A 13,333-nucleotide genomic window follows, 5' to 3' on the forward strand; every position below is an offset into this window, starting at 1 on the left:
CTAAATACAAAACCATACACTCTTTTGAGGAACACTAAAGCGATTCGAAACAATTCTGATTATATAAAAGTGCTTCAGTGATGTTGTGACGCAGACATATTTAATCGTTTCTGGCTGTTGTTTTTATTATCATTCCATTACAGTGGACACGCTGATTGACTTGCTTGCTTCATTGCTTTTAAAAGGTCCTGTTAAAAAAAGCAGGTTTTCCCTGTTTGATAGAGTCCAAAACCAGGTCCAGACAGTGACAGAGATGAGTCAGAGAGGTGTTCCCATCAGAGCTTCCCGTATAGAGCCGCTTGGAGACCAGTTGAACTGTAGGAATTTCTAATGTGTTTAGCAGATGCAGAGATAATGTTGTTTGTGTGTGTTTTTTTTAATCTTTTAACAGGTTCTCAGGGGTCTAGAAGAGGAACTCAAAGTAAGTTTTTAGCATGGTTTGAATTCAAAGTAATTTTCAAATATTGCAGTTAAAAGTGGAAATATGCAAAGTGTTTCGAATAAGTTATTTTAATCATTTAAACAGATCTGGAATACATTTCTTAAAGAGACATAATTATAGTAATTTTCACTGTGCTCTTATTACGTTATAATGAGTTTATACTTTGAGTTGATCTTTTCGATTGCTAATACAGGAAGAAGTGATCGGCACTCATACACATATTCTTGTTTTGATGTTTTGTTTTACTTCCTGTACACACTGAAGAAGGCTTTGAGCCGAAACATTTGTGTCCCGTTTCCGGAGGAATGTAAAATAAAACGGCAAAACAAAAATAATTTTATGTGTCGATCACTACTTTACTGTAAAAACAATTATGACAAAAAGACATCAATTTTTTTTTGCTTTAACTTATTTTAATAAGTTAATCAGGTTTCAACTAGTTTAGAGGACTAAAAAAGTTAATTTCATTAAACTAAATTTATGACTCAAGAACAGCTTTTTTACAAAAGCCATTATCATCCTCAACTTACACATGCACTGACCCCATACATGCACACACAGGGACTGGACTTTTTGCAAAACACATCTAATTATATACATTCTAATTATATACATCTTATATATATATATAAATATATAAATATATATATATATATATATATATATATATATATATATATATATATATATATATATATATATATATATATATATATATATATATCATGTTCAGCCTCAGAACTGTGTACTCCACCTGTTTACCCCCCTCTCACCCCCTATTTTTATACTACTATTTATCATCTTACATTTAAATATTGCATATTATATACAGTTGAAGTCAGAATTAATAGCCCCCCTGTTTATTTTTCCCCCAATTTCTGTTTAACGGAGAGAAGATTTTTTTCAACACATTTCTAAACATAATAGTTTTAATAACTCATCTCTAATAACTGATTTATTTTATCTTTGCCATGATGACAGTCAATAATATTTGACTAGATATTTTTCAAGACTCTTCTATACAGCTTAAAGTGTCATTTATAGGCTTAAATAGGTTAATTAGGTTAATTAGGCAGGTTAGGGTAATTAGGCAAGTTATTGTATAACGATGGTTTGTTCTGTAGACTGTTGAAAAAAAAATTAGCTTAAAGGGGCTAATAATTTTGACCTTAAAATGGCTTATAAAAAATTAAAAACTGCTTTTATTCTAGCCGAAATAAAACAAATAAGACCTTTTCCAGAAGAAAAAAATATTATCAGACATACTGTGAAAATTTCCTGAATCTGGTAAACATAATTTGTTAAATATTTTAAAAAGAGAATAAATTCAAAGGGAGGGTAATAATTCTGACTTCAACTGTATGTCTCTTGTTCTCATCAATCAAATAAATTAAATAAATCAGTTATTAGAAATGAGTTATTAAAACTATTATGTTTAGAAATGTGTTAAAAAAAAGTATTCTCTCCGTTAAACAAAAGTTAACAGGGCTGATAATTCAGGGGGGCTAATAATTCTGACTTCAACTGTATGTATGTATATATATATATATATATATATATATATATATATATATATATATATATATATATATATATATATATTCGAGTCCTGATCAGGAGGTAATGTCTGATTCCGATCGAGTCTGAAACTGCGTGATCGGGCCCGATTTCCGATCACGTGATCGGATCTGGACATCCCAAGTTATTTTTACTGTAGCTTGCTGTTTGGTGTGATTTGTATTGAAAGGATATATTTACATGTTTTCACTGAGTAATGAGATGCATTGTATCTCGTGGCACACATATATATAAATAAATATAATGTACATTGTATACGTGTACTGTGACAATAAAAGGCATTCTATTCTAAAAAATGGAAAACAGCAAGAATCTTTTTACAGAGTTCCTGTATCCCTTATCGTAAACATTTAGGTCATTCATTTTTTGTTTTGTTTAAATCTGCATTCTCGTGTTTTATTTATTAAATTAATAAATGAATGAACGAATTTATTTATTGGCTTACAGATCAGTCAATCAAGATGTTCATCCGTGGGCGACCGATCACCATGTACATTCCTTCGAACATTCAAAACTACGAGGAGCTGAAAATGGATCTTCCCTCACAGAAACTGGATCTGGACTGGGTGTATCTTTAAATAATAATTATATTGTTGTTTATAAATGTATTATACTGTATTGTTTAAGTAAGGGGTATGCAGCATACACTAACCTACAAATTATTCAATCACAAGATGACACCTAAAGGTCAAAAACAGCAGAGAGACAGACAAGCATATGAATGTGAATGTATTCGCTGACGGTCAGTATGATATGAAGTACCTGGATGAGTAATTAGTTTCGGTTCTTAATGGTAATACAAACCTTTGAACAGACCAATCAGAATCAAGTATTTCAGACAGCCGTGTAATAATATACAATAATATTGTATTTGTATCTTGTAAAATGCATAAATATACACTGATTTGTTTAAATACAGGACATGTTCTTTGAGTACATTGATATTAAAGAGTTAGTTTGCCCCAAAAATATTCATTCTGTTTTGAATTACTCACTTTCATGTTGTTCCAATCCCCTGAGACTTTTCTTTATTTAGCACAAGTTAGCATATTTTAGATGAAACTAGAGAGCTCTCTCATCCTCTATAGACAGTGACAGTCCAGTGACGTTCAAAGTCCAGAAAAGGAGCCAAAATAATTGCATATGACTTCAGGGGTTCAACTGTAATCATACGAAGCTCCAAGAACAGATTTGTGCACCAAAAAACTGTAAAACTGCTTCACCTTTGTCTTCTTTCCTACATCATGCCATCTGCATGTGCATTTACTATGGGCAATAAGGCGTATTAGCACAATAATCAGCAGCACAACATACAAGTGTCATATTGAATGTATTAAACATGCTCCCTAATCTGATGTGGAAGATTTAGGCAAAGACAGAACGAATGTGTTAGAGCAGTGGTTCTCAAACTTTTAAACCAGCGACCCCCAATGTAAGATCATCAAGAACTCGCGACCCCCCACTACCAAAGCATATACAAACAATAAAAAAAGCTTTTTTTTTTAAGCTGTTCACAACATTTTAACTATATTTACTATACATTACAGGGCTCGAAATTAACATTTTTGCTTGGTAGTACTGGTGCTCCTAACTTAAAAATGTAGGCGCACCACCATTTATCGCAATGTTACTACAAGTTTTATAAACAGATTTATTGCATTTGAAATCAACACTAATCAAAACTAACAAGCAAAAAATATATATGCATGCGTGAGGAAAATATGTTCAGTGAAATCCCGTTATAACAAGAAAATAAATTTTTATAGCATAATTGAGTGACCAAAAGATATCACGGACGGACCGCTCACCGGCCCTGCATGCACTGCTTGACATGAATTCATGAATGAATCTGTTAACGTTAACGGTGCTGTGTTCTCACACCTGGTGTCTGATATTGCACGGATGCTTTTGACATACACCTTATTATATGCATAGGTCATTTTAATAGCAATACCTGTCTTTTCATAAGCTGCAATATTAGTTTAATGTTAGTCAGTGCAAGGCCTTTTGCGATGGTGTACGTGGTGTTAAATTTGACAAATAGCTGCCACTTGTACGGCTGACAGCATCTGGCGATTAAATGAAGGATTAAACAGAAACTCTTGTGCTTAAAATGTGTAGATGTGGCAAACAGTTACCTGAAAATTCCGTCCCACAGACTTTACAGTGAATGCTTTAGTTATTATCATAGCGGACTTGAAGCCACTGGAAGTCTTTTATCCACTCTTCAATAAGTGTAGATGGTGGATTAACATTCACCACATGATCAGTAATCAGATGTGTCATTATTTGTAGCTTTAGGTGTTTCTAAGACAAAATCTGTCAGTGTTGTTTTCATTCTCATCTGCAGCGCTTTACATTTTCGCGGTTGTAGCTCCTGTCATCTGAAGACAGGAGGCGTTGACTGAGTGATTGACAGCTGATTTTAACCAATCATTCGTGTTCAGTTAGAGCAGTGGGCCAATAAGAAGAGCACGAAGGCGGGGCAAGCCTTTAAAGGCTTTGTTTACTGCGGCAAGTTGACATGACAAGTTTTAAACTGTTCCTGAGCGCTGCGTTTCAAGTACAAAGATGCATTCTGCCTGAATGTGTCCTGAATACTTTATGAATCAGTAATATCTTTTAAAAATCTGAAAATATAAGCTTTCACTTGTAATACTGAAAAATATTAATTATAATCACTGAAAATTACACAATTTTTAAATCCCTGTCGCGACCCCTTGAAATTATTCTGCGACCCCCACAGGGGTCGCAACCCCCAGTTTGAGAACCACTGTGTTAGAGGACTGGCATGACATGAGGGTGAGCAATTAATAACTTATAAATAAATAATTTTCATTTTTGGGTGAACTAACCCTTTAATAATTATACTTGGTTTAGCTTGTTCTCTCAGTTTCATACTTTTTTGGATTGTCCCCAAGACGTAATGTTTTTTATAAGACTTTTCCCATTTATTTTACAAATAGTATCAATCAGCTCTCCAACAATCTGACATGGTCTCTATGTTGGCACATGCAGCACAGCACGATTATTGGCCAACAAATTCTTATGTCTGTTCTGTCCATTTTCTCATTTTTCATTGGTGGCAGTAAAGCGCTGCCTTGTTTTATTTATGATGTGATTTGAAACGGGCACTTGTTGCCAAACACTGAATTAGATTCCCTTTATATAATGCATACTTGTTAGCAAATGTTCCTTGACTCATATTTTCAGCTATGGTTACCGGGGACGAGACTGTCGAGCAAACCTTTACCTGTTGCCATCTGGAGAAGCAGTTTATTTTATTGCATGTGTGGTGGTTCTGTATCATATCAGCAACCAAAAGCAAAGACATTATCGGAAGCACACAGACTGTGTCAGATGGTGAGTTTAGAGACTTGTGTTTCTTTTTATGTCAATATTTTATTGACTTTACTCTTACTTTTTGGCTTCTAGTCTCGCCATCCACCCAGATAAGGTGCGTGTAGCATCTGGACAGACAGCAGGTGTGGACAAAGATGGCAAGGTGAGATTATATGTATGATCTTCTCTCCCCCTCTACCACACACACAACAGCCCCAAAAACATAATGCAATTCTGAGTGTGCCTCACACAGGTGAATGGGTTTGACAAACCACCTGTAGAAAACACTCTTTCATTTTTTTGATACATTAACCAACAATTGGACCAGATACTTTCTAATGATACATTCACACTAGGGGTTGCACCGACTAGTCCACTTTAGTGCTCTGTCATCATGTTTTTTGACTTACGATTAGTTGCGCTGTGCAGATTGCAGATATGTATATGTGTGTGTATATGTATATATATATATATATATATATATGTAACTTATTTTATCAACTTTTAGTATGGAGGGCTGTGCTGTGACGTGAATTTCCCTTTGGGGATTAATAAAGTCAAACAAACAAACAAACAGACAAACACTAAAACATGTGCTTGACGGAAATGTTCTGAAATTTAAATTGTCTTTTTCTTATAAAAGATGAAGCTATGAATGATAAAAGATGTCTTTACTTTGAATCCCTCACAATGCACTCATTAAGGTGAATGGCTATTGTTTTTGACTATTGTCTTCAATAATTGTGGAGTGTTGATCTGACACGCTTATACTTATGTACCGCTTATTAATAACAACTTCTCAAATCCCACACCTATTTCAGTTAACAAGTAAAGGCTAAATGGGGATATAATTGTGAAATCAACTACTTGTTTATAAAATTTGAGCCTAAATTTGTGAACGAAAGCATAAAAAACTTGTTAATTACACACCTCATCATTTGTGTCATTTACACACCTTTGTTTCTGTGTGTGACATTGACCCTCTTGTGTTTTCTGTGTTTGTCAGCCTCTTCAGCCCTTTGTGCACATCTGGGACTCTAAAACGCTAGTGACGCTGCAACAGATTGGTCTCGGCATATTTGAGCGAGGTGTCGGAGCCATAGCATTTTCCAATTCAGTGAGTTTTCCCTTCCATTTTGCATTCTTTCCTGCTGAAACGCAACACAGAGAGAGAATTTAATGTTGTTTCCATATACAATAAATGTGGAATTTTATAAAAAGATTTAAAATGTTTGACAACATTGGAATCCAGAATCCAAATCCACTCTTCAAATTCCTTTCTATTTAGTCTGTGTGGTTTTTAGACTGGAAACTAAGGCTAGGCATTGACTCAAATTTGATGGTTCAATTAGAATTGTATATAAATATGTGTATTGTGTAAATATATATGGGTATATATATATATATATATGTATGTATGTATGTATGTATGTATGTATGTATGTATGTATGTATGTATGTATGTATGTATGTATATATATATATATATATATATATATATATATATATATATATATATATATATATATATATATATATATATATATATATATATTTATTTATTTATTTATTTATTTATTTATAATATAAACTTTTTTTCTAGCACATAATACATTTTAATTTGCTACTTTATTATGTTTATATTCTGTTAAAAAATCTGCTGCAAATAATATTATGGTACACATGAAATTAAATGTTTATTTTGCGAGGGCACATTGTTAGTCTTAAGTAGCCCCGTAAAAAGTCTGCAAATTTCCATAGAATTTTATTCCATTATTTAGCACAAGTTAGCATGTTTTAGATGAAATTAGAGAGCTCCCTCATCCTCCACAGACAGCAACAGTCCAGAGATGTTCAAAGAAAAGGAACCAAAAACATTCCATGTGGCTTCAGTGGTTCAACTATTGCAGTTAAACTACTGAAGCCACATGGAAAGTTTTGGTTCCTACACACTTTTGTGTGGACACTGTAAACACTTTTGTGCACACTTGAGTCTATTTATTTACTTTTGTAAATGTGTGTAAATTAATATTTTTCTGTTTTTATATAAATTTTAGTATTAATATTATTGACAAATATTCAATATATTCATCAATATAGTAATTAATATGTATTATTTTCTGTCTTTAGTAGACATATGAGAGACTTAGATCTAATTAGATTTGTGTTGTAAACCTTCAATATAAGTGAAACAAATAATCTTTATTATTTCATGTTTTAAGTTTTTAGTTGCTATACTTCCAAAATCATTCCGCATAAATCCATAATTTATTTATAGTTTTTAATTCTGCATAGAAAAAAGCACAAAACAATGACAGCAGATTCTGGCTGACCCTGGTCTTAAGATGAAAAATGTATCCATTAAGTTAATCCACTGAAAACAAATCAAACAATAAAATGTTTGTTTTGGTAATCTTTAATCAAAATCTGACCATTTGCTTCTGCTCTGGAATGGCAGTGCTTATCTGATGATGTCAGTTTCACAGCTTCTGCTTAGCCACACCCCACAAACCATTCATTTTCTGCAAGTGAAAGATGAGAGGAGGAGTGCAAAAATAAAACCCCGCCCCTTACTCAGTGTTCCACTTTAGTTGGAAATACATCATCAAACTGAAACAAGTGTCCTGCGAATTCCGGTTCACACACAAAAGTAAAGTTGTTTTCTCACATAAATAAGAAAATATAGACTGAAAAAGGTGATTCTGTGGTTCATAAAAACAGCAGTCGATTAAAATCAGGATTTTAAACATGATCCTGCAAGATACTTTTCTTTTATAAGAAAAAATATACTTTCTTTCTTTTTTTCTCTCTTTCTTTCTTTTTTTCTCTCTTTCTTTCTTTCTTTCTTTCTTTTATTCCTGTACTTCTAGAGCGTCAGTCTTTGGAATAGTAAGTTGTTATTCATTTTAGATACCTAAGTTTTGAGATGCATTAATCTTTTCTTTGCTCCTTTGTATAGGATGGTGGTACATTCCTGTGTGTCATTGATGACTCCAATGAGCACATGCTTTCTGTGTGGGACTGGAATAAAAACATAAAGCAAGCCGAAGTCAAGGTTTGTACACACACACACACACACACACACACACGCACAGAAATGCATGTTTAATATACAGTGCATTATAACATAAACGAGTACACTCCATTTTGGAAATGTATATTTTTATCCATTTTTCAGTTAATACAGGTCATATATTTTGGTGCATTTGAACACATTTTTTTATTTAATATTTTTCCCTAACACCATTATTGTAAGTTATTTTCTTAGATTAGCTTCAGATCTGGTTTCAGTACTGACTAATCTAATGTGTATGCACAAATATAATATTGTATAGCTTCTATATAAATCTGAAAAGAGAGATTTGTGAGGGGTGTACTCATATACACTCACCGGACACTTTATTAGGTACACCTGTCCAACTGCTCGCTAACGCAAATTTTAAATCAGCCAATCACATGGCAGCAACTCAATGCATTTAGGCATGTAGACATGGTCAAGACGATCTGCTGCAGTTCAAATCTAGCATCAGAATGGGAAAGAAAGGGGATTTAAGTGACGTGACTTGGTTGTTGGTGTCAGACAGGCTGATCTAAGTATTTCAGAAACTGCTGATCTACTGGGATTTTCACGCACAACCATCTCTAGGGTTTACAGAGAGCGGTCAGAAAAAGAGAAAATATCCAGTTCTGTGGACACAAATGCCTTGTTGATGCCAGAGGTTGGAGGAGAATGGCCAGACTGGTTCGAGCTGATAGAACGGCAACAGTAGCTCAAACAACCACTCGTTACAACCGAGGTATGCAGAAGAGCATCTCTGAATGCACAACATGTCTAACCTTGAGACAGAGGGGCTACAGCAGCAGAAGACCACACTGGGTGCTACTCCTGTTCGCTAAGAACTGGAAACTGAGGCTACACTTCGCACAGGCTCACCAAAATTGGACCAAAAACATTGCCTAGTCTGATGAGTCTCCATTTCTGCTGCGACATTCGGATGGTAGGGTCAGAATTTGGCATCAACAACATGAAAGCATGGATCCATCCTGCCTTGTATCAACGGTTCTGGTTGGTGGTGGTGGTGTAATGGTGTGGGGGATATTTTCTTGTCACACTTTGGGCCCATTAGTAGCAATTGAGCATTGTATCAACGCCACAGCCTACCTAAGTATTGTTGCTGACCATGTCCATCTCTTTGTGACCACTGTGTACCCATCTTCTGATGGCTACTTCCAGCAGAATAATGGGCCATGTCATAAAGTGCGAATCATCTCAGACTGGTTTCTTGAACATGACAATGAGTTCACTGTACTCAAATGGCCTCCACAGTCACCAGATTTCAATTCAATAGAGTATCTTTGAGATGTGGTGGAACGGGAGATTCGCATCATGGATGTGCAGCCAACAAATCTGCAGCAACTGCGTGATGCTATCATGTCAATATGGACTAAAATCTCTGAGGAATATTTCCAGTACCTTGTTGAATCGATGCCACGAAGGATTAAGGCAGTTCTGAAGGCAAAAGAAGATCCAACCCAGTATTAGCAAGGTGTACCTAATAAAGTGGCCGGTGAGTGAATGTTGAGCACTGTACATTATCTACCAATACAGCATCCACACGAAGCTACACAAATCTAGCTTACATTCTCATGTTTAATAGTCTAGAAATGTAATATCAAGCACATGCACAATATTCCCCAATTTAAAAAATGTGGATTTCGACCGTTCATCATGTCTGAAAGTCTCATAAATTACTTCCCAATATATTTCAGTTTTGAAAATAAATCATCCCTGTGATTAATTTAGCAGCTCTTGACTGAATATCCAGCCAGCTGCTTCTAGACTGTGTGTAAAACCATCAGCTTTATAGTGGAGGCTTTTTTTTGGTTCTGTGTGACCCTTTATCCTACATGTTTCTTCCCACTTCTACAACATCGGCGTTGAGCGTGGTTGCCATGGGAGCAGCTAAATATTTTACAGTACATTTGTGTGAGTGATTGCTGGCCGTTTGCATGAAGTCATTTTTCTTCCTCGTGTTTTATTTTTGGGCCGTGCTGCTGGTAATGGATTTAGGAAGTAGTAGACTTAGAATAGCATGACGCTTTTCATGGGAGTTCAATTTGCTGACAGAAGTCAATCCTAGATTTGCGTCTCACTTTTTTTTTTGATAGAAGTATGTTTGGGGGATTTCTGGAAACAATAATGCCTGAAGATTTATAAACATAACATGGTTGCTGTGTGAAATTAAAGACCATGAACGGGTTCTGAAGAAAAGTCATAAGCAATGATATTATCTTCTGCAGAACTTAGAAGATGTAGTTACAGTTTCTGTGTTGTACCTTTTAATAATATAAGAAAATGACAGTGATTTTCTGTCATTACACTGTCAAAAGCTGCTATTGGAGTTGAGGATTGACTGGATGTTTAAAGCTGAATTGCCAGTTTTCTTCTGTAATAACAGAGCCACTGGCACACGATCATATACACTGTGGAAAACCATATGCCTTTATAGTGTGTGTGTGTGTGTATGTGTGTGCTTGTTTATATGATTTATGAGGACACATGGGTATATGGCCTAGGTATATAGGTGATTTATGAAGGCATGCTATGTCACCTCATAATTTAAAACTGTTCAAAAACATAATTAATGTTTTTTTTTTTAATATATTAATTTGGTTTCCTGTGAGGGTTGGGTTTAGAGGTAGGGTAAGGTCATATAATAAGTGTTTTTTACAGTATAGAATACATTATACCTATGAATAATCCTCTTAACTCACAAAAATTAACCTGTCTGTGTGTGTTCTTGTTTTAGAGCACTAATGAGGCAGTTTTGGCTGTGGATTTCAGCCCTACAGACACCAACAACATCATCTCCTGTGGCAAGTCCCATGTCTACTTCTGGACAATGAGTGCTGGCACTATGACCAAGAAACAGGGCATCTTTGGAGTGAGTTTATGTTTGGCCACCAAGTTGACTGTTCCAGTGTAAATTTGGGTATCATGTGCTTTTCATTGCACAAAAATTATATAAAATTAGGAATTATTAGCCCTCCTGAATTATTTGCCCCCCTGTATATTTTTCATCAAGTTTTGTTTTACAGAGATTTTCAAACATAATAGTTTTAATAACTGATTACTTTTATCTTTGCCATGATGACAGTACGTAATGTTTTACTAGATTATTTTCAAGATACTAGTATTCAGCTTAAAGAGCAATTTAAAAGACTTAACTAGGTTAATTAGGCTAGTAATTGTACAGTATAACAGTGATTTGTTCTGTAACCTTTGAAAAAAAATATATTGCTTAGGGGGGCTAATAATATTTACCTTAAAATAGTCTTTAAAAAATTAAAAAATGCTTTTATTCTAGCCGAAATAAAACAAATAAGACTTTCTCCAGAAGAAACCGTATGATAGGAAATACTGTGAAAAATTCCTTGTCCTGTTAAACATCATTCATGAAATATTTGGAAAAAAAAGAATTACAATTTTGACTTTTTTATTTGTATATATGTTCTTGTACTGTGTTTTAATAGAAAATGAAATAAGCCAAGCCTTAATATAGCCATGTACCGACTGCAGCCAAGACTGGTTGTCAATTATTCTTTTAATGCATTAAGTACATTCATTCATTCATTATCTTTTCGGCTTAGTCCCCTTGTTAATCTGGGGTCGCCACAGCGAAATGAACCGGCAACTTATCCAGCACATGTTTTACGTAGCGGATGCCCTTCCAGCGGCAACCCATCACTGGGAAACACCCATACATACTCATTCACACACATACACTACGGCCAATTTAGCTTACCCAATTCACTTATAGCGCAGATCTTTGGACTGTGGGGGAAACTGGAGCACCCAGAGGAAACCCACATGAACACGGGGAGAACATGCAAACTCCAGACAGAAATGCCAACTGACCCAGCCAAGCCTTAAACCAGCAATCTTCTTGCTGTGAGGCGATTGTGCTACCCACTGCACCACCGCGTCACCTGGATTAAGTACACATTTCAGTAATTCACTGCTGTACCAAATTTAACAACAGTATTCAGAATAAAAAAGGAATGAGTAATACAAATAAATTAACAAGTTTAGACTTAATTTGTTATAAATATTGAAAGTAAAAAATCTAACTGCTGTTGGGAAAATGTCCTATTCAAAAATGTATCTCTATCTGCAAAAATCCAAATATGTGATCCATTTGTGCATGTTTTTTGGGCTTTATTGTAACTGCATTATATCCGCTTGTTAAGTGTGACATCATGCGAAGCAGCTTCTGGGTCCAAGCGCTCTATCAAACTGTATGGGGAGACTCAACAAATGGAAATAATAAACGTTTACAAAGCGATGTAATACTTTCGAAAATCACGATCGCAAAATCTAAATCAATACCTAATATTAGATGGCCAGAAAGTCAAATCCAGAGACTGTAGTGTACACCATGATTTTATATAAAATTCACTTTAATGTGTGATAGGACTAAAGAGTGGTCATGAACTAATATTTTCTCAATTCAAATGAGTAGTGGCTTGGACCGGGAAACAGTATTCTATACGTCACGACTTTGAAATAAGCCACTTCTATTCTGCAAAACATTGTATGCAATTTTTGTGCACCATATTTTTTGTCAGTTTGATTGATGCAAGTTGAGATGACTACAAAAGTTTATTTGAACAAAAAATTTAAAGCAGCAATAATTATTTTACAGTGTGGTGCATAGCTAGCATATAATTAGGTTTAAAGGCTCTTTTTGATTGTTCTCTCTGTGTATTTACTAATTGTTTGATAATCGTAATTTTGTTCATCGTTTCATTTACAGAAATACAAAAAGCCAAAGTTTGTGCTGTGCTTCGTGTTCAGTCTTACGGGTGATGTGTTAACGGGAGACTCAGAAGGGAACATTCTCACATGGGGAAAATCAGCTGCTGACATCAAAACATTAGGAAAAGGAGCAAAGGGTGTGCAAAATGACT

The 13,333-nt window shown here is 34.8% G+C and overlaps 1 protein-coding gene across 2 annotated transcripts in view; it reads left to right on the plus strand.

Annotated features, from left to right (window-relative positions):
• eml3 (EMAP like 3) overlaps positions 1-13,333 on the plus strand; it is an 84,982-nt gene that overhangs the window by 56,787 nt on the left and 14,862 nt on the right. For both annotated transcript variants that reach the window (XM_056461114.1, XM_056461115.1), the window contains 8 exons: positions 392-421; positions 2,468-2,588; positions 5,234-5,383; positions 5,456-5,525; positions 6,369-6,479; positions 8,322-8,417; positions 11,173-11,307; positions 13,180-13,318. In XM_056461114.1, the coding sequence (XP_056317089.1) occupies positions 392-421; positions 2,468-2,588; positions 5,234-5,383; positions 5,456-5,525; positions 6,369-6,479; positions 8,322-8,417; positions 11,173-11,307; positions 13,180-13,318 (852 nt within the window). The remainder of the gene's footprint in view (positions 1-391; positions 422-2,467; positions 2,589-5,233; positions 5,384-5,455; positions 5,526-6,368; positions 6,480-8,321; positions 8,418-11,172; positions 11,308-13,179; positions 13,319-13,333) is intronic.

The sequence above is a fragment of the Danio aesculapii genome, chromosome 7 (genome assembly GCF_903798145.1).
Source record: "Danio aesculapii chromosome 7, fDanAes4.1, whole genome shotgun sequence".
Classification (NCBI taxonomy): Eukaryota; Metazoa; Chordata; class Actinopteri; order Cypriniformes; family Danionidae; genus Danio; species Danio aesculapii.